The following is a 23,715-nucleotide window of genomic DNA, read 5'->3' as shown; positions in this document are numbered from 1 at the left end:
TCAGAGGTAGTGTGGCCCTGGGTTCAATCCCCAGTACGAGAAAGAAAGGGAGCAGGGAAGGCTAGGGAATTTGGGTAGATAATGGAAATATTCTAAAACTAAATTGTTGCACGTGGTAATAATTTTTTATATGACATCAAAATCTCAAGCAAAAAAAGAATAGGATTTGGATTTTTTTCAAATTTAAAAATGTTGTGCCTCAAAGGATATTAAGAAAATGAAGGCAGGTGCAGTCACACACACTTGTAGTCCCAGTTGATCCAGAGGCTGAGGTGGAAGGATTTACTTTAGCCCAGGAATCAAAACTAGTCTGGGAATACAGTCAGACCCCATCTCAATGGACAACAAAGGCCTGGAAATGTAGCTTAGTGATAGAGTGCTTGCCTGGCATATGTGAAGCTCTGGGTTCAATACTCAGCACCAAAAAAAAAAAAAAAGAGAGAGAGAGAGAGAGAGAAAGAAAATGAAGAGAAAACTGTTGGGTCTTCCTCCAGTTTCCAGGTTTTCCTCTCCCTAAGGCAAGTCATAAAAACCAATCTTTCTCTGCCTTTTATCAAGAAATTCTCTGACTTACCTCTTCTGAAAATAGGTCATAAGACCCATCTTATTCCAGAGGGGTCCCTTCCCATACCCTGGAGGAAGAAATACTGCACCTTGCTGGGCTTCCCCATCCAGTCTATTAGCAATAAGGCCTATGCAATAAACACCAAAAAGGTCAGGCTGGAAAACTTCCTTATATCTGAACACATGGTGGTTCCTGGAGGTAGTATATCTAGATAGGAGGTTGGAGCTTTGCACCCTTTCCCACCATATGTATATCTTCTTCTATATCCTTAATAATAAACTGGTGTTATGGTTTGGATCCACAATAGCTTTTAAAGGTTCATGTGTTGAAGATTTGGTCCCTAGTACAGCAATGTTGGGGGGGGGGGGGTGGTGGCAGACGCACACTTTGGGAAGTGATTGGATCAGAAGGGCCATAAACTCATCAATAGATTAATCTGGGCTGGGGTTGTGGCTCAGTGGTAGAATGCTTGCCTATCATGTGTGAGGTCGATCCAATTCTCACCACCACATATAAATAAATAAAATAAAGGCATTGTGTCCAACTACACCTAAATTTTTTTTTTTTTTTAAAAAAAGGGTATTGTGTCCACCTACAACTAAAAAAATTTTTTAAAAAATTGGTTAAGGGGCTGGAGCTGTAGCTCAGTGGTAGACCGCTTGCCTCGCACATGTGAGGCCCTGGGTTCAATCCCCAGCACCACTTAAAAACAAATAAATAAAAATAAAGATATTGTGTCCATCTACAACTAAATATAAATAAATAAATAAATAGGTTAATCTACTGATATTCACAAGTGAATGGATTAATGGTAGGTAGTGAAAACTATAGGAAGGAGGACCTAATTGAAAGAAGTAGGACACTTTGGGGACATGCCCTTGGTGGCTATCTTTTGTCCCTGCTCCTCACCCCTCTCTCTCTCTCTCCACTCTACTCTCTCCCCACTCTCTGCTTTCAGGCCCCCATGAGGTGGGCATTGCTTCTCCACCACACTCTCTCTACATACTCAGGCCCATAAGAATGAAGCAAGTTGACCATGAACTGAAACCATGACCCAAAATAAATCTTTCCTTTTTTTTTTCCTCAGGTACAAAATAGGACAAAAAGTCGACACCATTGATAAACATAAGTAAATGTTTCCTTGAGTTTTGTGAGCCTCTCAAGCAAATTAATCAACCCAGGAGGGGGTTGTGGAAACCCAACCTATACTGAGAAAAATCCCAATTTTTTCAATCAGAAGCACAGGTGAAACAACCTGGGGCTTGCAATTTACTTTTGAAGTGGTGAGGGAAGTGGAAGAAGTATTGGGAACTGAATCTTCATTCTGAGGGAACTAATCTTATTTCCTTATTGACAGTGTCAGAACTGAATTGAAGTAGAGGCTTCTCATCTGGTGTCCACTGCAGAAGTGCTTGCTTGTTGGAAGGAAGAAATACCCATGCCTTGTGAAGTCACAAAAGTCTTCTGTGTTGGTTGTGGTTAGAGAAAAGGGGAAGTCAATATTTTGTTTTTTCCTGACTTTTACAACAACCCATAGAATGGAGAAAATATTTGCAAATCACAGAGATCTGACAAAGAACTGGTATCTAAAATATATAGAGAATGCTTACAATCCAATAATTAAAAAAAGACAAATAACCCAATTTAAAAATAGGCAAAGGATCTGAATGGATAATTCTCCAGTGAGTACAAGGAAATATGTTCAACATCACAAACCTTCAAAGAAATGCAAACCCAAAACACAATATTATTTCACATACAGTAAAATGATTGGATCAAAAATAGATAATAACAAGTGTTGACATCACTGTGGAGAAATCAGAACTCATACACACTGCTGGAAGGAATATAAAATGGTATAGCAACTTTGGAAAACAGAATGACAGTTCTTTAAAAGATCAGAATTACCAAATGGCCCAGTATTTCTACAATATACCATCAGATATATACTCAAGAGAAATTGAAACATATGCCCAAACAAAAACGTACATGAAGCCAGGGGTGGTAGCACACGCCTTTAATCTCAGAGGCTGAGGCAGGAGGATCAAGAGATCAAAGCCAGCCTAGCAAAAGTAAGGCACTAAGCAACTCAGTGAGACCTTGTATCTAAATAAAATATAAAATATGGCTAGGGATGTGGCTCAGTGGTTGAGTGCCCCTGAGTTCAATCCCCAGTACCAAAAAAAAAAAAAATACAAGGGAGCCAGGCATCTTTACAGGCACACGCCTGTAATCCCATCAGTTTAGGAGGCCAAGGCAGGAGGATCACTAGTTCAAAGTCAGCCTCAGCAATTTAGTGAAGCCCTAAGTAACTCAGTGAGACTTTTGTCTCAAAATAAAAATAAAAAAGGATGGGGATGTGGCTCAGTGGTTGAGTGACCCAGGTACATAAAACAGAAAACAAAAACCTTATACATGAATGTTCATAGCAGCATTATTTACAATAACTAAAGGTGAAAATCCAAATGTTCATCAACATATGAAGAAGTAAAATGTGGTCTATCCATGCAATGGAATTACTTGGCTATGAAAAGGAATGAAGTACCAATATATAATGCCATGTGGATGAACTTTGAAAATATTAAGCCAAATGAAAGACAGACCTCAAATGTGGTGGTGCAGGCCTATAATCCCAGCAACTCAGGAGGCTGAGGGAGAAGAGTCACAAGTTCAATTCGAAACCAGCCTCAGCAACTTAGCCAGCCCTAAGCAACTAAGTGAGAAGCTGTCTCAAAATAAAAAAAATTTAAAAAGGGTAATGGTAAGGTGTCCTCAGGTTCAATCTCCAGTACAACAACAAAACAACAACAAAAAAAGAGGAGAAAGAAGCAGGAGGAGGAGCAAAGAAGCAAAGAAGTCAGACTGAAAAGGGCACATACTGAATGATCCCATTTATACAAAATATCCATAATAGGTAAATATGAAACATAAAGCAGATTCCTGAGGCCAGGGATTTGGGGAGAAGAAGGAAAGTGATTGTTTAATGGGTACAGGGTTTCTTTTTAGGGTAATGAAAATTCTAGAATTGATAGTGCTGATGATTGCACATTATGAATGTATTTTTTAAAATGGCTAAAATATGGTAGGCTTGGTAACACCGCTTGTAATCCCAGGAACTCTGGAAGCTGAGGCAGAAGATCGGAAGTTCCAGGCCAGCCTCAGCAATTCAGCAAGGACTTAAGCAACTTAGTGAGACCCTGACTCAAAAAAATAAAAATGGCAGGGGATGTAACTCAGTGGTAAGGTGCACCTGGGTTCAATCCCCAGAAACCCCCCGCCAAACAAAAGGTTAAAATGTTAAATTTTATCTGAACTTAAAAAGAAAAAGAATCGAGAAGCTGAGGCCAAGTTCAAAGCCAGCCTTAGCAACTTAGTAAGGCCCTAAGCAACTCTGTGAGACCCTGTCTCAAAATAAAAAATAAGGATTAGGGTTGTAGCTCAGTGGTAGAGTGTCTGCCTAGCATGTATGAGGCACTGGGTTCAATCCTCGGCACCACATAAAAATAATATAAAGGCATTGTGTTCATCTATAACTAAAAAAGAATATTTTAAAAATAATAATAATAAAAAAGGCTAGGGATGCGCCTCAGATTCAATCCATGGTACCAAAAAAGAAGAGAAAAAAACAATATATACTGATATATAAACCTTGGAAACATGATGAAGAGGTCAATCACAAAAGGCCACAGATTATATTATCTCATTTCTTTCTTCTTCTTCTCATTTTCTTTTTGCTGTACTGGAGATTGAACCCAAGGGTGCTCTACCATTGAACTACACCCCTATCCCTTTTTATTTTTTATTTTGAGACAGGTTCTTGCTCAGTCTCCCAGGTTGTCCTCAAATGTGGGTTCCTCTAGCCTCAGCTTCCTAAGTAGCTGGCATTAAAGGCATGTGCCATCATGCTTGGTAATCAATTTTCTAACACATCTTTCTCTAAAAGAATCTTAAAGATTTATCAGGAGAAAGTGATTAGACAGTGATTGATAGATTAGATTATCCTTAGGCTGTAGGTAAGGAAGGCTCTGCAAAATAAATAAATAATAAAATACAATTTGCGGGGAGATGAAGGTACAGACAAAGGTACTAGAGGTACTGCCCTAGGTACTAGAGTACTAAAGAACTAAAGTACTAAAGGTACTTCCTAGGTACTAGAGATGGAAAGGGTGTTTTCCTTTCTCACAAAGGAATTGTTCCACCAAACTACCTCAGAAGTTGCCACCAGGTTGGGGGAGGGTTTTCTTTTCTTTTTCCCCTTATTTCTTTTATAGGCTAGCTGGGGCCATAACTTCTCCATCTTGCATTATTTTTTTATATTTTTTAGTTGTCAATGGACCTTTATTTTATTTATTTATATGCAGTGCTGAAAATCGAACCCAGTGCCTCACACATACTAGCGCTCTACCACTGAGCCACAACCCCTACCCCTCTCCATCCTACATTATTAAACCTGTTTATAACCAGTGTAACCAAGGATCTATCCTTTAATTGCCTCACAGAATACATACTTTTTCATCTTTGCATTTGACCTCTGTACCCTAGTCTGTTAGCCATTAATACTTTGAACTCTTCCCTTAGCTACCTACCACATCAGTGTATTTCTTCCTCATAACCAATGCTCCTTACCTTTTCTTCCTCATGCCAACTAAAGGTAAGTGCTCTCCCATTTTTTAAAGATCATTTCTTCTTTTCCTTTTAAACAATAGCTTTATTTTATTTATTTACTTTTATGTGGTGCTGAGGATCAAACTCAGCACCTTGCATATGCAAGGCAAGCACTCTACCACTGAGCCACAACCCCAGCCCCAAGATCATCTCTTCTTTCAGCAATCCCAACTTCTCATGACTTGGACATGTTCAAACCTCCAACCTTGGTCCTAACCCTTCTCTCCAGAGGTTCTTTTCAACTTTTTTTAAAAGACAAATAATCCACTTTATTTATTTTATATTCACGTTTGTGGTACTGAGGAGTGAACCCAGGGGGTATAACCACTTAGCTACATTCCCAGCCCTTTTTGAGACAGGGTCTCACTAAATTGCTGAGGCTGACCTTGAACTTACAATCCTCGTTTCCAGCATCCTCAATCACTAGGATTAAAGGCATATGTCACCACACCTACCTGGCTTCCAAACTTTTTTTTTCCCCCCCAAATACTTGGGATTGAACTCAGGGGCACTTGGCCACTAAGCCACATTCCCAGCCCTATTTTGTATTTTATTTAGAGACAGGGTCTCACTGAGTTGCTTAGTGCCTTGCTTTTGCTGGGGCTGGCTTTGAACTCACAATCCTCCTGCCTCAGCCTCTCGAGCGCTGGAATTACAGGTATTTGTGCCTGGCCAAACTCTTTTGATGGATATCTCCAGAGGATCTCATGCCAGCACTTCAAATGTGACACCTGAGAATGAGGGTGCAATGGACAGAGGACACAGGAGACATACAAGAGAAGCACTAGGATTCCTATGGTTCTGAGGCTGTAAAAATGAATAAATTAATAAATACAGTTTGGCTTCAAGTCCAGGAATAATCAATGAGACAAGGTGGAATGTTCTACAAGATGGGCAAGAAGGTCTGTACTCTGGAGTAAGCAAGAGAATCACAAGTTTGAGGCCAGCCTCAGCAATATAGTGAGACACTGTCTAAAAATTAAAAAAGGGTTAGAGATGTAGTCAATGGTTGAGTGCTTGTCTAGCACATGCCAGGTCCTAGGTTCAATTTCCATTATCATCTCCCAACACCCCCCAAAGTAAAAAGATGGGCAAGTGGATCTGTTTTAAAAGAGCCAAGAACAGTGGCACATGCATGTAATCTTAGCAACTGGGGAGGTTAACAAGGAGGATTGCAAATTCAAGGCCAATCATAGCAACTCAGAGAGGGTGTCTCAAAATAAAAAATAAAAAAGGCTAGGGATGTGGCACAGTGGTAAAGCACCCCTGGGTTCAATCCCCAGTATCATAAATAAATAAATAGACAGCACAGGTTGGGAAACTAGGGAGGCTTCCACAGAAGTGAAGAGCAAAGTGTCTTAGAGTGAAAGGACACATCAGGGAAGATGATTTGGGGCTTCTGTGTACTCTATGATACCTGGGTTTATCTTCTCAGTCTTCTCTGCAATCAGCCAAAGTGTGTAAGAACTCAAAAAATGTGTTGACTGAATAGCAAAGGAAAATCATAGGTGGGATAATGGGACTGATTTAGGAAAAAGTGGGGGCAGTAAATTCAGACAACTCCAACCTCTTGCCAAAGGTTCTCAGGTATAGCCAAGCATGTCTAAGATGACTGATCCAATCTGCCTGAGAGAGGAGACTGACCCTCCCTTCAACACATGTATGACAGTGGGGACTCCCCCACATCTCAGACAAACATATTTACATTTTTTTTATTCCACTTTGGAGACCCACCATAGCTAACACCCTTATCCATCAGATGCAACCAAATCAGGAGTTAGGGATCAGACTCCACTGTGATTTTGAATTTTAAAATAATGAAGTCCCAGAGCCAGCAGTGCCTGGCTGCATGGTGGAAAGAGATGTGGCTGAGCCTCTCTTGTAGTTTAGCTAGCACCTGTACAGGCCAAGCTATATTATTCTCCAGTTCTCTCTGTAGTCAGATGTAAGCATCCATAGCCTAGGCTACCTCTGCTGAGCCAGAACTAGTTTTCTGAACCAGGAGCTCACAGCACCATCCACTCGCATCACCAATGCTATGCCCAGGAGAAGTCCCACGCTGCTCACGATGAAGCCTATGGCCTCAAAAATGAACCTACAAAGAAAGGTGGAGTGCCTCAGGAATCAAAGAGTAGGTTTAGTGCTTTTTCCCTACAGAGGCAAAACCTTGTTCATCCTGGATGTTCTTAATTTGCTCTAAATTTCTCCCACCCACCATCTTCCCTTTTAAGTAAATCCACTCACTTGGGGGCAAACACCTTCCAGACCATGAGATGCCTGCGGAGGATGGAGGCAGCCAAGGTACAAGCCAGAATCTAAGGAGAGAGAGGAGAGTCCCAGTTACTTGGGAAAGGGAGGAAGAAGCAAAGCAAAGGGAAAACTGCTATAGGCCACTGTGAAAAAATGAAAGAAAAAGGAAAGCAGCATGTGTTTCTGGGGGAAAAAAAACAAAAACCCTGGGACATGAGCTAAGAAACCTAATTCTTGCCCTGGCCCAACTACTAACTCAGTGACTTTGGGCAAGTCACCATCCATCTTTGATGCTAACAATTAGGTTTTGACTCCCAGGGTAGAGGAAGATGTCAGTACATCTTCTGCATCCAGAGAGAAGGAGGAGGCTCCATGATCATAGTTTAAGAATCCTGGCCATTACTTAAGTCTTTCCAGTATGTCCATAATTCCCAAATGCAACTAGCAAGGTGCAGATCTAGGTTGTAGAGTAAATGATCCAGGACTAGATAAAGAAACACAGGTTTAAGTCTCAAAATTGTCATTTGAGGTCACCAGGCTTAGGCAACCTCTTCATTTATCTATACTTCAGTTGAGACATTCCCAAGGTTTTTCTGTTTGTTTTTGAGACAGAGTCTCATTATGTTGCCCAAGCTAGACTCAAAGTTGGGATCCTTCTGCCTCTCCTTCCTGAGTAGCTGGGATTATATGCATGAACCACTGTACCCTGCTTTCCCAGGATTTTTTAAAGTATGAAAGAATGTGAAACACACACATGAGAAAAGATTACTAGCTCCCTGATTTCTCTATACGTACCTGGACACCAAGGACAAAGAGGTACTTGAGGCCCAGCTGCAGAAGTGCTGCATTGAAGTGGTGAGGTGCATCCCGGAGCCTCATCTCCATCAGTGGCTCCTCCACCTCCTCCTCAGGCCTGACTCTGGCCTCAGCTTCACTCCCTGGGGGTTGCCGCCTCTTCCTTGGCCCTTGACTCTCACATAGGAAAGGCCACAACAGAAGTAGTGGGCAACCTACTGCCTCAAGGAAAGGGCAGGGCTGACATCAATGGAAGACACTGAGATTGGTCCACCCTAGTCCTCAACCACCCTAATTGGCTCAGACTCCAATTAGCCTAGGCCAAGGGATGCCAAGGATCTAACGAAACCACATCTTCTTTCTAAATTCAGGATTTTCCTTTTTTTCCACAAAGCCAGAGAAAACAATGAAAGTAAGGGAGAGGAAGCAAGGAGGTACCTGAAAAGAGGAGGTGGGAGGCAAAGGTGTTGGCTCCTACTAGCAAAGCAGGAAGCCAAGTAGAGGAGCCATGACCTTCTGGGAATCCCACAAAAGCTGCATGCCAATGGATGGCTGGAAAGACAGGCTGGTGGCCTGTAGAGTAGAAGGTCTGTGTGGCCATGAGGGCCCATGCTGACACTGCCTGCCATGGCACAGTAAAAGGACCTGGAGGAAAAAGTATATGTCTTTATGATTACATCTCATCCCCTAATCCATAGCCTACCACCCCACCATCATATACAGCCGCTAATTCAGTGGTAATTTTCATACACATATGCCCACCACCCCAACCTCTCTATAATACAACACTCTCATTATTCTTTTCTTTGGCACTGGAGATTGAACCCAGAGGTACTCCATCACTGAGCTATATCCCCAGTCTTTTTTTTTTTTTTTAATTTTGATATAGGATCTCACTAAGTTGCCAAGGCTTGCCTCAAACTTGCAATCTTCCTGCTTCAGCATTTTGAGTCACTGGGATTACAGGAGTGAGTCACCATGCCTGGACACTCTCATTATTCTAATTCCCTCTGTTGCACAAACTCCAGGCATCCTAATCTGAATCCCACTATGCTCAATCTATTTCTTTGTCTCACACATACACAGCTCACTATCATACTGTATTCATAATTTGCCACTTCTATCACTGGAGAATAAGGAAATGTGTTCATAAGGATGCAGCATTTCCATGAGTCCTGGAGGACTCCTTACCTATCACTCCTCCTACCCCCACCTCCAGGAACTCATTAAAGCCAATGGGAGGGATCAGCTTGGCTACAGCAGGTAAGAGAAAGGACATTAGTAAGACTTTCCCAATTGTGTGGGGCATGAGACCCTATGTCAAGGTGAGGAACATAAGGAACAACACCTCCTTGAAAACAAGAGGGGCTGGACTCATATCATTACTATCCTTAGATGAATCAGGGCTGAGATATATATTTACCAGGGGTGGTGATGGGTATCCCAGCAGCAAGCAGATGCAGGAGAAGGAAGCTCTGCAGAAACAGAAGCAGGAACACAAGGCTGATGCGCTCTGCATGCAATAGCAGAAGTGGAAAGGCCAAAAAGGTGAGGGCCGTGACCATAGCAGCTGAGTAGATGCTCCCCAACTGATAGGCAGCCACAGTCAAGGGACCCTGAGATTTGGTCCTCTCTAGCCGGCCCCGGAACTCCTCCTGCATGTGTCGGTAAATTTGAGGGACCACATAATCCAAGTCAGCTTGAGAAGTAGGGGGCCCCGAGAAGGGAGTGAGGACAATCCTGGTCCTTGGGGCACTTGCCCCAGCCTTTACCAGCACTGTCACAGGCCTCCAGAGAAGCAGCATGAGTCCTGAAGCAGCCAGCGCCACCACTGCCCGAGGAAGCACAACTGATGCCCCAGCAACCAGGGCTCGGAGACGCGGGGGTGCTTCATCGGCCCCCGATGCCAATGCCCAGTAGGCAGCAGTGCCCAGTGCCATTACAGGCAGCCCCCAGCGCACAAAGAGCACAGGGGGCTCAGGGCTCTTGAGATTACCATAGCGGCCAAGCCATAGTCGCACAGCAACTAATAGGGTCACCAGTGCCCCAACACAAGCTCCGTACCACAAATTTTTGGCTCGACCTCCCACCATGGATGCCAGAGGACTCAGCCAGGGAGAGGAGTGGCAAGCAGGTGTCTCTTCAGGGCAGCGATGAAAAAGCCCAGCTAGCCTTGTACATAAAAGCAACCCAACTCCAAGCTTCAGGGCATATGCACCACTGTGCCGTGGGGGGCCTGTTGGGGAAGAAGAGCCAAGGCGGGGTATTGTGAGCAGTTTAGGCGGCAGCAGCTGACCCTCCCAGTGAAGCTGGGCAACCAGGAGCAAAATGAGTGAGCCCAAAAGGAAGGGGGTAGCCCTGGCCTCAGCTACAACAAAACTATCAGAGAAGAAGGCAGCCAAGCGAATGAGCAGGAGTAAAAGGACAGGCCCAGGGATGGGAAGCAGAGTTGCTATGGGCCTCTTAGACCCCCAGCCAGCCCAAGCTTTCCACAAAAAAGGGAGAAGTGAGCTTGTTGCAGCCATGGTCCCTAGAACCACTGGATCCAGCTTCAGCCCAGTAGTTGCCAGGAGTCCTGCATATAGTATGGCTCCACCCAGGCCCCAGGCCCCAGGTATAAGCAGCAGAGGGCGAAAGTGGAAGCTTGGGGATGTTGCCCACTGGGATGCGAGCAGACAGAGAAAGCAGGCAGCAGCCAAGAGAGCAGCACCCCCTGCCATGCGGACCAGAGAGAAACGGGCCCAAGACTCAATGCATATAGCCCGAGCTCCCCGCAGGAACTGCTGCAGCTCAGCAATCACAGTCTGCAATGCAGCCTCAGCCCCTTGGGAGTTCTGAAGAAGCCACTGGTAGTCAGCAGAGGCCTTGGAGAAGAGATTCTGTAGCTGATGAAGCTCCTTAACTTGGAGGTCCTGAGTAGCAGCTGAGTAGGTGTGAAGAAATCGGGATACCTAACAGAAAAGTTCAGAGACCAAGGGGAACAGGTCAGAAATATAATTTGGGGCAGAGGCAAGGATAAGTATTACAAAAGGGGGCACTTGGAATCAGGGACCCAAACTCTGTTTAGCATAGAAGGAAGGAATAATGGGAAGGGGACATGGCTATGAAGGTGGGAAGACTAAACAAAGGACAATGTAGTAGCCATTATGCTTCTCTTATGCCCACCCTAATTTTATCACTCAGAAGCCCAGCCCTCTTACCCACCTGCTGGGCATTGAGATGGAGAGCTGAGGCTTGGGCTAGAGCAGAGAGGTGGGGCTGGGAGTCCTTGCCCGCTGAGAACAGCTCAGCTATCACCTCCCCAATGTTTCCAAATGGTATGGGCAGGCCTAGTAGCAGGGCCAGTGTGGGCACAAGGCTGACTTGAGGAATCACTTCTGGCTCCTAGAGGAAAAGGACAGGGGTTAATGAGTTCATCAGAAAGCTGAAGTAAGGGGCTGGGCTGGGGCTCAGCAGTAGAGTGCTTGCCTTGCACGTGTGAAGCACTGGGTTTGATCCTCAGCACCACATAAAAATAAATAAACAAAATAAAGGTATGTGTCCATCTACAACTCTCATATATATATATATATATATATATATATATTTTTTTTTTTTTTTTTTTTTTTTAAAGAAAGCTGAGTGTTTGGGATGAAGGAAATAAGTGGAGCCATGGGTTAGTGATCCCAGGATCATGGATTTGGGAGCCTAAAATAAAGTGACCTATAAGAGTACTGTGATCAGAACTGGGGTTGTGGCTCAGCGGTAGCGAACTCGCCTAACATATGCGAGGCCCTGGGTTTCATTCTCAGCACCACATAAAAATAAGCAAACAAAATAAAGGTATTGTGTCCAACTACAACTAAAAAATAAATGTAAAAAAAATTAGTTAAATAAAAATACTGTAATCATAGGGCTGGGCACGGTGGCACACACCTATAATCCCAGCAGCTCAGGAGCATGAGGCAGGAGGATAGTGAGTTAAAAGCCAGCCAGCCTCAACAAAAAAGAAGCGAGGTGCTGCAACTCAATGAGAACCTGTCTCTAAATAAAATACAAAATAGGGCTGGGGGTGTGGTTCATTGGTTGAGTGCTGCGGAGTTCAATCCCCAGTACTAAATAAAAAATAAATAAAAAGAATACTGGTGATCATGCTGGGCATGGTGGCGCATACCTGTAATCCCCATGGCTCAGGAGGCTGAGGCAGGAGGATCACGAGTTCAACACCAGCCTCAGCAACTTAGCAAGGCCTTAAGCAACTCAGTGAGACCCTGTCTCTAAATAAAATACAAAAAGGGCTGAGGAATATGGCTCAGTGGTTGAGCACCCCGGGTTCAATCCCCAGTACCAAAATAAATAAATAAATAAAAATACTGTGATTATGGTAAGGAATGAATACTGGTAAACCAGAAAAGGCACAGTCCAGGCCTCACCTCTGGTGGGGTGCTGGGAAACAGGGCTGTGGGGCTGTATAGAAAGAGTGCAGCTGAGACTTCCAGCTCACTGTCCCCTCCATGGTCTCCATTCATGGTCATCCCGTGGTCCCCAGCCACCACCAGCAATGTGTCATTCTCCAAACGGTCCACAAGTCCCCTGTGAACCAAGAAATGTGTCAGGGGATAGAGATGGATCAAGATCTTTCTCAAGGACTCATTCACCCCAAGCTATGACTTTCATAAATAGGATCTAGACCTTCGGCAAAGAGACACCTTTTCAATCTATTGTCCAAATCCACCCATTGAGTTATTCAAGATGAATGAGACCCCTAACTTTAGAAAGACCTGGAAAATATAGAGATCAGCCAGGAAAGAGGCTCCAAATAAGGACTTTTTCTCCTGGAACCGTACATTCTGAGATTCTCAGGCACAAACCCACTCCCCCAGTCATTACCCCACACTCACTGGATCACCTGGTCCATCTGGCTAAGTTTCTTGGCCATTTCAGGGTGGTGAGGGCCATGCTTGTGGCCACAATGATCCACACCCAGGAAGTGAGCAATCAGCACGTCCCATTCACCACTGTCCACTGTGAAGGGGAGAACACTGAGCACAGGGTACCAAGGCCAGCTCCTCAACCCCAGCAAGGCTTTAACACTCCTCTATGTCTGGGAACAAACACCCAGGCCATTTTACCCATGGGAGGTTCAGAATCTGTAGACTAAAGCAGCTGTCCCCAGTTCCCAGTCTTAGGGACTAAGTGTTCTGGCCCATTGCTCACTGGTGGGATACAGGTGTTCCAAGATGCCATTGTCCACTGTGTGTAGGTCTCTGACATTGAAGGAAGAGAAGAAGAAAGCTTTTGAAAAAGCTCCAGGGAAAAGATCTTTCCAGGTATCATCTCCCATGAAGACTACACGCCTTCCTGCAGGGACATGTGGAGGGGAGGGCGGTCAGAAGCTGAGTAGGAGTCAGGGCAGGGGAGAAACAGAAGAGGAGACCCTTTAAGACCCATTAGAAATCCCAACCATGTATCTTAAGGCACAGCTATTCTATCCAGCAACCCTTATCTTTCAGGGCCCAAAATTCCCATCAGGAAATTTTCCCTGATGACCATACTTCACCTAGACTTCTCACTCCCATTCCTCCAAAATGATTTGCTAATTTTCAGCACCTGGGTATCTCTGCTGACCTGTTTTTCCTGGGTATATTCTGCTTTTTCCAAGTCAGTGAGTGAACAGGGACTGGATCTGCCTATACTCTTCTTCACACTTGTGAGTCAAGATTCATCTTCTCTTCATTTCTCCCTTGCCCCTTTACTGAGCGTTCCCCAAGATCAAAATCAACATTCCACATAGATTTAAACTTTCACCAAAGACAAAGTCCTTTGTCCCACAAACTGAGCTTTCTACACACAAGGTCCCAATGTCATTCTCCCCCTTTCTAGACCCCTAGGCCACAACCAAGTGGGCAGCTGGGCACCCAAAATTCTGGCTCCAGAACTTCTAAATAAGATATCTGCCCAAGTATTCTTGGCTTCCAAAGGAGCCCATACTGACCTGCATTGGTGAGTTGTTTAATAAGATTGTCTTCCATTATGGCATGACTGGCAAAGTTATTGCCAGCATCAATAAAAGTAGGTAATGAGCCGGTGGTGAGGGCCTTGAGGCGCTGCATGGTGGTCGTAGGAGGATCAACCTGAGATCGGTAGAGTCGGGCATGGTGGGGCTGAATCTCCAGGATCCTTTGCAAGGAGCGTAGTTTGCCCAGGAAGGGCAGTGAGACAGGAGGCTCCCCAGGCACTTGTGAGTACTGGGGCTGGGCAAAGTCAAATCGCAGGGCATCTATCAGCACCAACACAACCCGGGAGAACCGGGAAGCCATCCAGCAGGCCCCAGGCTTCCCTTGGTTTCCCCACGGCAGGAACCCAGGACCTGGGGGCTCCTGGCAGCTGCTATGGTTAGTGAGCTCCAAACGGGTGAGAAGGAAGCCACTGGTGAAGAGGGCAATGCCAGCATAGAAGAGGAAGCAGACCCAGGCCAGGAAGAGCAACACGGAGATCTTCTGCATCCTGCTAGCGACAGGAAAGGGAATTCATTATTGTGGGGTGAGGTAGGGATATACTGGTCTCTCGACACAATGCCCAGCTAGAACCCCTTACTCTTAGAAGCAGTCCTGGACACAAACAGCCCCATAAACAACCCATTACAATGTTCCCCTCCACGAGTTATGCCAGTATTTCTGAGGAGAGGTCCCTAAGCTATAAGCAGCAACCTGGAGTCACTGTTAAAAATACTATTTCCAGAGTCCACCCTATATCTACTCAGGATCTTTGCTGGTAGCTCATAAGAATTTGCATACAACCAGGAAATCCTAATGTTGAAATATCAGAGTCCACGAGGAGAACTTACTCCCAGTGGCGGTCCACTCCTGACCCAGGGGAACCGGGGCTCACGCGATGGCGCCGCCTGGCGGGGACGGAGGGAACGAGGAGAAATCACACTCCGCTTCCCGGCAGTCTGGATAGCCAAGAGGACCCAAAGCAAGACCTCTTCTGCGTAGCAGGGCAGAGGCACTGGTCTAAATCCCATTGGGCCTCGCCGGGACCCAGACGTCCACGCGGCTCTGCCTCCTCTGATCGCTACCCGGCCTCCCCCGGGCACTCTGGCCCTGGTATTGGGCAGCCATGACAGCGAGCTGGGGCAGGAGTGGGGGCTCCCTTACTTTGGGTTGACGGCATTGAGGTTTTCGGGAGACCCTGGCTCACCTGCATCAGCGCCCGGAAGTACAGCTGCAGCGTCTGTGGTCCGCACAGAGGTGCACGCGTCAGACAGAGCGGCCCACGGAGAGCCTCATCGCCACCTGCCGGCGCCTGGGTGAAAGTTCGGCAAGGATGGTAGGGCTTTCAAGAGTTTGTCAAGACTTAGTAATTGAGAATGGGGCAAGCAAGGGACTAAGCTAGAAGAGTTCAGAGAGCCACTGTCCATTCTTCGTTATGACTAAGAGCTTGGCTACTGGAATAAAACTTATCTAACTCCAATTCTACAACTCATTGTGATTACTGTGCATTAGCTATGTAAAATACGAATAAATTTTACATTTTTCCCTTTTTTTTAGTTGACTCCAACTGATAGGTTTCATCATTCCTGCTCTCAAAGTCTCTTACTGAATCTTACAATAAATTAATAAAAAAGCAAATAATCCAGTTTAAAAACGAGCAAAAGATCTGAATAGATATTCTAAAAGATAACACATGGAAAGATAGTTGCTTAAAATAATTAACCTTGGGCTGGGGATGTAATTCAATGTTAGAGCACTTGCCTAGATTGCAGGAGGCCCTGGGTTCAATCCCTAGTTTAAAAAAAAAAAAAAAATTGACTATCAAGAAAATACTGGAGGGCTGGGGTTGTAGCTCAGTAGTAGAGCACTTGCCATGCACACATGGGGACCTGGGTTCAATCCTCAGCACCAAATAAAAATAAACAAAAATAAAGTTATTGTGTCCATCAACAACTAAAAAATATTTTTAAAAAATACTGGAGATATCACTTCAAATCCACCAGGATGGATATAGTCAAAAGGCCAAGGTTGGACTGGGGTTGTAGCTCAGTGGCAAAGTGCTTGCCTTGCACGTGTGAGACACTGAGTTCGATCCTCAGCACCACATAAAAAATAAGTAAACAAAAATAAAGATATTGTGTCCATGTATAACTAAAAAACCAAAAAAAAAAAAAAAAAAAGGCCAAGGTTAAGGGTGTAGCTCCAGGGTAGAGCACTTGCTTAGCACACAATACCCAAGCTTCAATACCCAGCCCACTTGCCCACACACACAACTGTAAGTATTGGCAAAGATGTGGAGAAATTCATATTCATACTTGGCTGGTGGGATTTGCACACCTTTGGAAAACAGATCATCAGTTCCTCAAAAGGCTAAACATTTTTCGTATGACCCAGTAATTTCATTCCTGGGTGTATATATATATCCAAGAGAAATGAAACATGTCTAAACAAAAAACTTGTACATATATGTTCATAATAGCATTATCCATAATTGCTAAAAGGTAGAAACCCAAATGTCCATTACTGATAAATAAACAAAACATGGTATACTCACACAATAGTATACTGCGTGTGCGTGTGGAAGGTGAAGAAAATGTTCTAAAATTGTTGCACAAGTGTGAATATACTAACATATTTTTTAAAAAATTTACATTTTAAGTGGGAAATGATATTTGAATTAAATCTTAATGAAACTAATAAAACAAAACAAACACCAGGTATGGAGGTACAGGTCTGCAATCCCAGGTAGACATGAAGCATACACAGGAGGATCACAAGTTCAAGGCCATAAACAACTTAGACCCTGTCTCAAAATAAAAAACAAAAGGGCTGGGATGTTACTCAGTAGTTAAGCTCCCCTAGGTTCAATCCCTTGTACTAAAAAACAAAACAAAACCTTTCTTTTTTTTTAATGTTTAACTCTTGATACGCAACTCAGCAATTCTTTTCTTTGAGAGAGAGAGCGAGCGAGCACGGGAGATTTTTTTAATATTTATTTTTTAGTTTTCGGCGGACACAACATCTTTGTTTTTGTATGTGGTGCTGAGGATCGAACCCGGGCCGCACGCATGCCAGGCCAGCGCTACCGTTTGAGCCACATCCCCAGCCCATTCTTTTTTTTTTTTTTTAATTTAACCTTTATTTTATTTATTTTTTATGTGGTGCTGAGGATCGAATCCAGGGCCTCACCCATGCTAGGCAAGTCTCTATCACTGAGGCACAACCCTAGTCCATGGTTTCTCATGTGCATAATAAAGCCCTACATGACCTTACAAGTCTACACACTAACTTCCTTGCCACTTTGCTTTTTTTTTCCTTTGGCAGTGCTGGAAATCAAACCCAAGGATCAAATACCTTGCACATGCTAGGCAAGTGCTCTACCATACCATATCCTCAGCCTTCCTTTGCTCTCATGGTTGTAAGCCAGGCATGCTCTTAGAATCTTTGCATTTGCAATCTCCTTTGTCAGCTTCACTCCAGATGCCCAGATGGCTGTTTCCCTTCCCTCCTTTATATCTAAGTTCAAATATAGCATTAGATGAGGTTTCCTGGAATCCTTTACTTAATATTACAGCCCCTCCGACACAGCACTTATGGCTTTCTATCAATGTCTGTTTGTCTTTCCTATCTGACCTCACATTCTGTGAAATCAAAGGCAGTTGTTTTTATAACTCACATCTAACACTGAGCTTGGCACATGTAGACTTCATTAAATGTTTTTGAATAAATGAATCACAACTGCCCTCAGTCCTTGAAGACCTTTGAAGCACTTAGCAGTACTACCCTGCCAGAGCAATTTTCCTGTGTAAAATCCCTAAACACCTGCCTCAAAACACATAACCCTACATGTAGCAGGAGGGAGATTAACTCCCCAGCTGGCAGTAGGCATGTGATTTAATCCTTCCATACTATCCTAGTTTCTTTTTCTATTTTTTGCAGTACTGGGGATTGAATCCAAGGGCACTCTGCCACTGAGCTAAATCCCCAGTCCTTTTTATTCTTTATTTTGAGATAAGGTCTAAATTGCCTAGGCTGGCCTTGAACTTGGGATCCTTCTGCCTCAGCTCCCAAGTTCCTGGGATCACAAGAGTGTGCCACTGCACCTGGCCCAGTTTCTCTTGAAGACAGAAAGGCAGATTCCACTTTACATGAAATTCATTCTTGCTCATGGAAGCATGAGTTCCCAAGAGCTGACAGGACTAGAGGGTGAAAAACAACAGTGGGTTTCCCAACTTCATTACCAATCAAAGAGGACAGTTTCTGGTGTACCACTAGTGAGTTTATTACATGATTAATAAGTTCAAATTAAAAAAATAAAACCCAAAATCTTGGCAGGGAGACTAAAGCCAGAAACTAATAGTGCTGCTTCTGTCCCCAGACTCCCTGGCCAAGGCCAATTCCACTAACTCAGTTTGACTCGATCAAGTTCTTCATCAAGATTTGCATCCGTGCCCTGGACATCTCTGCCACTCCTGGTGGAAACCGAATTCTGGGCCCCTGGCACTGGGGCTTTGGTGAGGGCTCCATATACACCCATGGCCTGAGAAGAGGGATAGAGAAAAAGCCATAAAGACAAATGGTGGAAGGTATAGCTGAACCTACCAATGGCTAAAAGGAAAAAGGTGTGGCTGGGACTAGTGAGCTTGGATTTTCTTTCTCCCCTCCCCTCAACCCTTAGACTTTAAGGATTTAAGTCAGCTCTAGGAATCTCACTAACTATCACAGCAGGGTGACCCTCAGAACACTAGCATAGGTATCTACAGAAAGGTATCTTGAGAGTTTCCTTATCTGCAGGAGTGAGTGAAAGTGTCTCATTCTTAGAGATTCCTTCTCTATAAGGAATGAAGAGAAATCAAGGGCCAAGGCAACCTGAAGATCTCCATGATGTGTTAAGTGGTGCTGATGATAGTGAGGGTTTCGGCCCCCAGGACTGGGGTTCTGTGCCCCTGGGGTCTTCAGAGAGCTCTAACCTGAGCCACCATACTGGTAACATCGCCAGGATTGGAAGGCAGTAGGATAGTGTTGGAGTCCTTGGCCAGTTTGGAGAACGCAGTGACATATTGCTCTGCCACAGTCAGTGAAGCTGCTGCATCTCCATTCTGTAGCCACAGGAGAATAAAATCAGGGATCACAGATTTAGAGAAGGGGATATTGGAAGAGAAAGGAGGTGAGGTTTCAAGAAAGAGGGTATGCAAGTCATAATACAAGCGCTTATGTAATCTGGCTCAGTAGGACCCCGAATGGCAGGAACTTCTCTCAAAGGTGGATGGGAGAACCCCCTCCATTGTCAATTCCTGTTCCCCACTCCTAACTGAGGATTTCTCACATGTTGTGTCAAAGCTGCGGCCAGGATGCGAATAGCTTCAGCCTTAGCCTTGGCCTTGGCCAGAACTGCACTAGCTTCTCCTGGAAGAAAAGATAGAGAGCTTAACCCATAAAATCAGAGTACCCCAAAGTTCCTGTCCCAGTACCAACTCTCAAAGACCCATGCCCTCCTCCTTCCTCAGCCTCTACCCTCTGCTCACCTGCTGCCTGATTTATTTGTTCAGCCTTTTCTGCTTCAGAGGCCAGGATCTGAGCCTGTTTCTTTCCCTCTGCCACATTGATGGCCGACTCTCGGGTTCCTTCAGACTCTAGAACTGTGGCCCGTTTCCTCCGCTCTGCCTCCACCTGGAAGCCCCCAGCAACCCTTATCAACAAACCAGGGGAAACCCTTACTAAGACCTCCAACTATACTCATGCCAGTAGGGAAAATACTCTAAGTCCCTCTGGGACTGGATTACCAAGGTCCTCTTCCCTACCTGCATTTGCATGGACTCTTTCACCCGGGGTGGCACATGGATATCCTTGATCTCATAACGGAGGCAACGGATGCCCCAGCAATCAGCAGCCTGGTTGATGGCATCCACAATGTTGGCATTTAGGGACTCCCGCTCCTAGAGGGAAAAAGATGTAAGCTCCACAGCTTTAACCTACCTACCAGGGAGCTAAGATAATAAGGGCCTGGGTCTGATCTTGTTTCCCAGAAAGGACTGACAGTGCCAAGCACATGCTTCAAACCCCAACTTTGCTTCAGATCCACGTACCCGGAAGACTTTGTCCAGAGAAAGTTTGCCAAGCTCTGATCTCATGGTCGTCTGAGCTAGCTGGGTGACAGCATACTCAGGGTCCTCCACACCATAACTTGCCTAAAGGAGGATGAAAAGTGTAAAAAGCTTTGGTACAGGATTTTAGTGAGGAGGGCAATTCAGAAGGCTGGATAAAGCAGGAGGCAAATACCTTGTAAGGGTCCATGATGCGTAGGTAAAGGACTCCATCAATCTGCAGAGTTACATTGTCTGCAGGAATAGAAGCAGGAGAGAAAATGAAGGTCACAGCCCTAGGTCCCAATCAGCTCTTTCTCCTAAGCTCTGGATCTATGTAGCAACCACATCCTAATGATCTCAGTGCACCCGTGTCACCCTGTACCCTCACCAAGAGTCACAGCCGACTGCTCAGGCACGTTGATGACAATTTCCTTGAGACTCTGCACATATCGGATCCGGTCTAACACAGGGATGAGGATGTTCAAGCCCTGGGAAGAGGAGTCATGGATCCTCAGAAGGATGGGGGTAATGCAGTTGGAATTTAAGCTAGGACTGGAGTAAGTAGGGAGTAAACATGTGCAGTAGCCCCTGCCAAGAGGTGTCCTCAGAAGCCTGGGATGTCACTGGTAAAGTAACCTAATAGCACCCGAATGCACGATTAGGCCTCTGAATGAAGAGAAAGGTAGGGAATGGGAGCCAGGAGAATAGCTATCTCTAGTCAGGACAGGTGGGGCTGAGAGAGTAGGTAGTAGCAAGAATGGACCTAAAGGATGCTAGGTAATAGGAAAAGGTGGTAACATGGGATGCAAGTCAGTAGCCTGGGCCCTGCTAGGATTAGTCCCAAGAGTTCAGAGCCAAAGGTGCAGACAGGCCCCAAGGAGGTATCACTCCCACATTCAAGGGATCCGGGCATCAGGCTGCCCCGAGGTGCGCAAAAAGTTCTCACTGGCTCCAAGATCCGGTGGAATCGGCCCATTCGCTCCACCACCCAGGCCTCCTGCTGCGGCACAAACAGTACTACTGTGTTTCGCGGCAATCCTGAGGAGGCGCGGCGCGGAGGACGGGGAGAAGCCTGCACAGCGCTCTGAAGGAAAGACAAGAGTAAGCTGAGACCCCCGCCGGCCCAGCACCATGCCCCTCTGTCCCGAAGGCATCGCCCTAAACCTCGACTCACAAGGGTTCTCGGAGAATGACTCACGTGGGGCCCATGACCTCTGACCCCAGTCCTCTCCCAAAATTGGAATCCCTCTCCTTCCTAGCTGAGGACCCAGGTGATCTCTGTCCCGACCCTCTGGAGAAGGTTGTCTCATTCTCACCCTCAGCAAAAGGGCTCCACTGCCCCGCGCCGCGCGCGCCAGCATTTCCCACAGCCGCGGCGACCTCCGGAACCAACGAGACGCGGAGCAGAGAGGCCGCGCCAGAAGCCCTCACCCGAGGCTTTCCTTCAGCAGTTCCACTCCCCCGGATGTACTTCCGCCGTCTCTTCCCCCACTCCACACTCACCCAATCGGAGTTCCTTGGAAGAGCGTGTTTAAGTTGTTCCCGGGGAAACGCAGAGGGCCGGAGGCTGGTTTGTTCTGGTTCTGGTAGTTGGCGTCCAAAATCCGAGGCATCGAGGCCGAAGTGGAGTCTATTTTCCTCTCGCAGGTGACCCAGAAACACCTACTACCGAGTTCTTTAGCCCTACCTGATACCCAATTTACCCTCTAAAGTGTATAATCACGCCCGTGTGTTACCATAGCGACTGCTGAATTGGAACTGACTCGTTGCCATGGTTGCCACAGTGACATTCTGTGGTAGGCCTGCTGTGTTGTGCCCAGCTCTCCCACTGGGGACTGACCCCATTCCCGTTGCCATGGTAATAGGGCCTAACTTCGCTCGTCGATTAAGCGGAGATTTACCCTCCCCTCTTTTCCCGAGGTACCACAGCTCTTTCCACTTCTTCCCAGTAGAAGTCTGTCAGGCCTGGTCCTCCCATAGAGTCCAGCAAACAGCATCAAGCTTCAACCTCGTCTAAAGCACGTCACCGTGCACAAATCCCTGATGCTATGACTCTCTTTTTAAGAAACCTGTATAATTGTCATCCTCCTAGGGCACTGAAGTTCTGAGGAGCTAAAATCATTAACAAAACCAGTATAGAGTTCAGCTCTCCCCCAGCACCCTCATTACCTGAATAAAAAAAGCAAAATCATGCCCCAAGAATCAGCAGGACTTAGCCCAAGACTTCATGGGCTCAGGCTTCCTCCACTCCAGAAGAAAGGGCAGGGTCACAGCTTCAGTTAGGCCCTCCATCACCCTTTACATCCTCTCTCCAACAGAAAAAAAAAAAAATAGAGCTTAGTTCAAGTTTCCAAACAAGAATTTATTATTTTTAAAATTTATTTTCCTAAAAAAAAAAAAAAAGTACCAGGTACAATTTTTCCTGTTTTTTTTGTTGTTGTTGTTGTTGTTGTTGTTGTTTGTTTCATTTTGTTTTTGTTTTTTTCAAGTTTCAGCAAATGCTTGTTCCCCTCAGTCATGTCCCAGGAGTCAAGGGCTGAGGCTGGGTCTGAGTCTGGAGTGGGGAACAGGGTAGTTGGGAGCCACATAACTGAGTTTGAGGGATGCCCCTTATCCCAGCTGAGGTAGGTGGGTCAGAATCTGGCCAGGCGAGAGGAGACATCCCAGTCCTTGGCCCTGACTCTGTCCCCAGACACCTTCCTCAGTCAGGACCCAAAGTAAGGAGATATAGGCAAGAGGAAAGGGACAACTGAGTCTGGAGCCCTAGGTGAGGGGTGGTTAACCCCTGTGTGTGTGCATGCATGCACACTCTTTTTCTCACAAATATCACAAACACAAGCTTGTGCTTGCTCACACACACACACACACACACACACTCACATAAGTTGGCTTTCAAAGATGGATTGAAGGGTAGGGGAAGGGAAGGTAACAGGGAAGGACAGAGGAAGCTGAGTCTTTGGCTAGTGACTCAGTCCCTCTGGGACAATCCCTCTGTCCTCAGCTGAGGAAGAGCAGTTTTCTCCCTGCCCCCACACTTCAGCCTCTTCAACTCCTGAGTTTGGAGCAATATTTGAGAGTGAGAAAGGAGGAAGGGTGATGCCAATTATCAGGTTTGGGAGGTTACCAAGGCAATCCAATTTGAATAAATTATAAATTAAAAATAAATAAAATAAGAAGTGGCCCCTGCCCAGGACAGGGAGGCAACGCTGGCATGACTTGCCTGGGGACTTGGGACAATCTCAGGGTAGCTCTGGTTCCTCTGTACTACCTAAGCTGGCCTGGGAAACCCAAGGGAGGGAACAGGCACATGGAGTACCGGGAGTAGGGCAGGGTGTGGAAGGATCAGAAGCTTTAAATACCCAAATAATCAATTTGGGCA

At 45.5% G+C, this 23,715-nt stretch overlaps 2 protein-coding genes across 10 annotated transcripts; both read right to left on the bottom strand.

Moving 5' to 3' along the window:
• Positions 1–2,038: 2,038 nt before the first annotated feature.
• On the bottom strand, positions 2,039–15,949 carry Pigo (phosphatidylinositol glycan anchor biosynthesis class O). 8 transcript variants are annotated; one of them, XM_046457152.2, is made up of 12 exons: positions 15,458–15,949; positions 15,102–15,158; positions 14,250–14,764; positions 13,472–13,615; positions 13,156–13,279; positions 12,688–12,847; positions 11,480–11,659; positions 9,699–11,226; positions 8,714–8,920; positions 8,276–8,493; positions 7,475–7,545; positions 2,039–7,325 (listed from the first exon to the last, which is right to left on the bottom strand). In XM_046457152.2, exons 3-12 carry the CDS (start codon positions 14,758–14,760, stop codon positions 7,196–7,198), a joined length of 3,273 nt encoding a protein of 1,090 aa, XP_046313108.1. In that variant the 5' UTR covers positions 14,761–14,764; positions 15,102–15,158; positions 15,458–15,949; the 3' UTR covers positions 2,039–7,195. The 8 variants fall into 8 exon arrangements, with proteins under 8 accessions (XP_046313108.1, XP_046313110.1, XP_046313107.1 ...); XM_046457154.2 differs by having other exon boundaries at positions 14,250–14,761; XM_046457151.2 differs by lacking the exon at positions 15,102–15,158.
• Positions 15,950–18,507: 2,558 nt separating this feature from the next.
• Stoml2 (stomatin like 2) lies at positions 18,508–21,819 on the bottom strand. 2 transcript variants are annotated; one of them, XM_046457350.2, is made up of 10 exons: positions 21,653–21,819; positions 21,283–21,420; positions 20,725–20,824; positions 20,530–20,588; positions 20,337–20,438; positions 20,052–20,186; positions 19,776–19,920; positions 19,577–19,656; positions 19,221–19,349; positions 18,508–18,790 (listed from the first exon to the last, which is right to left on the bottom strand). In XM_046457350.2, exons 1-10 carry the CDS (start codon positions 21,695–21,697, stop codon positions 18,653–18,655), a joined length of 1,071 nt encoding a protein of 356 aa, XP_046313306.1. In that variant the 5' UTR covers positions 21,698–21,819; the 3' UTR covers positions 18,508–18,652. The 2 variants fall into 2 exon arrangements, with proteins under 2 accessions (XP_046313306.1, XP_058434092.1); XM_058578109.1 differs by lacking the exons at positions 20,725–20,824; positions 21,653–21,819 and having other exon boundaries at positions 21,283–21,415.
• Positions 21,820–23,715: the final 1,896 nt, after the last annotated feature.

Source organism: Marmota monax, unplaced genomic scaffold (genome assembly GCF_021218885.2).
Source record: "Marmota monax isolate L192 unplaced genomic scaffold, Marmota_monax_Labrador192_F-V1.1 WCK01_AAM20220418_F8-fsc00069, whole genome shotgun sequence".
Classification (NCBI taxonomy): Eukaryota; Metazoa; Chordata; class Mammalia; order Rodentia; family Sciuridae; genus Marmota; species Marmota monax.
The sequence above is the reverse complement of the archived record's forward strand: the minus strand, read 5'-3'. Positions and strand labels throughout refer to the sequence as shown.

Bases quoted from the DNA above. Each gene is read 5' to 3' on its own strand.
- Pigo (XM_046457152.2), bottom strand. From the start codon at position 14,760: ATGCAGAAGATCTCCGTGTTGCTCTTCCTGGCCTGGGTCTGCTTCCTC. The intron at 11,227-11,479 runs GTGGGTAAGAGG...CTTTTCTGTTAG, and splicing joins TCCATCTCAATGCCCAGCAG to GTATCCCGATTTCTTCACAC. The intron at 8,494-8,713 runs GTACCTCCTTGC...TCCTTGAGGCAG, and splicing joins CTCCCACCTCCTCTTTTCAG to TAGGTTGCCCACTACTTCTG.
- Stoml2 (XM_046457350.2), bottom strand. From the start codon at position 21,697: ATGCTGGCGCGCGCGGCGCGGGGCAGTGGAGCCCTTTTGCTGAGG. The intron at 19,921-20,051 runs GTAGGGAAGAGG...GGGGGCTTCCAG, and splicing joins AAGAGTCCATGCAAATGCAG to GTGGAGGCAGAGCGGAGGAA. The intron at 19,350-19,576 runs GTGAGAAATCCT...CTGTGGCTACAG, and splicing joins CCGCAGCTTTGACACAACAT to AATGGAGATGCAGCAGCTTC.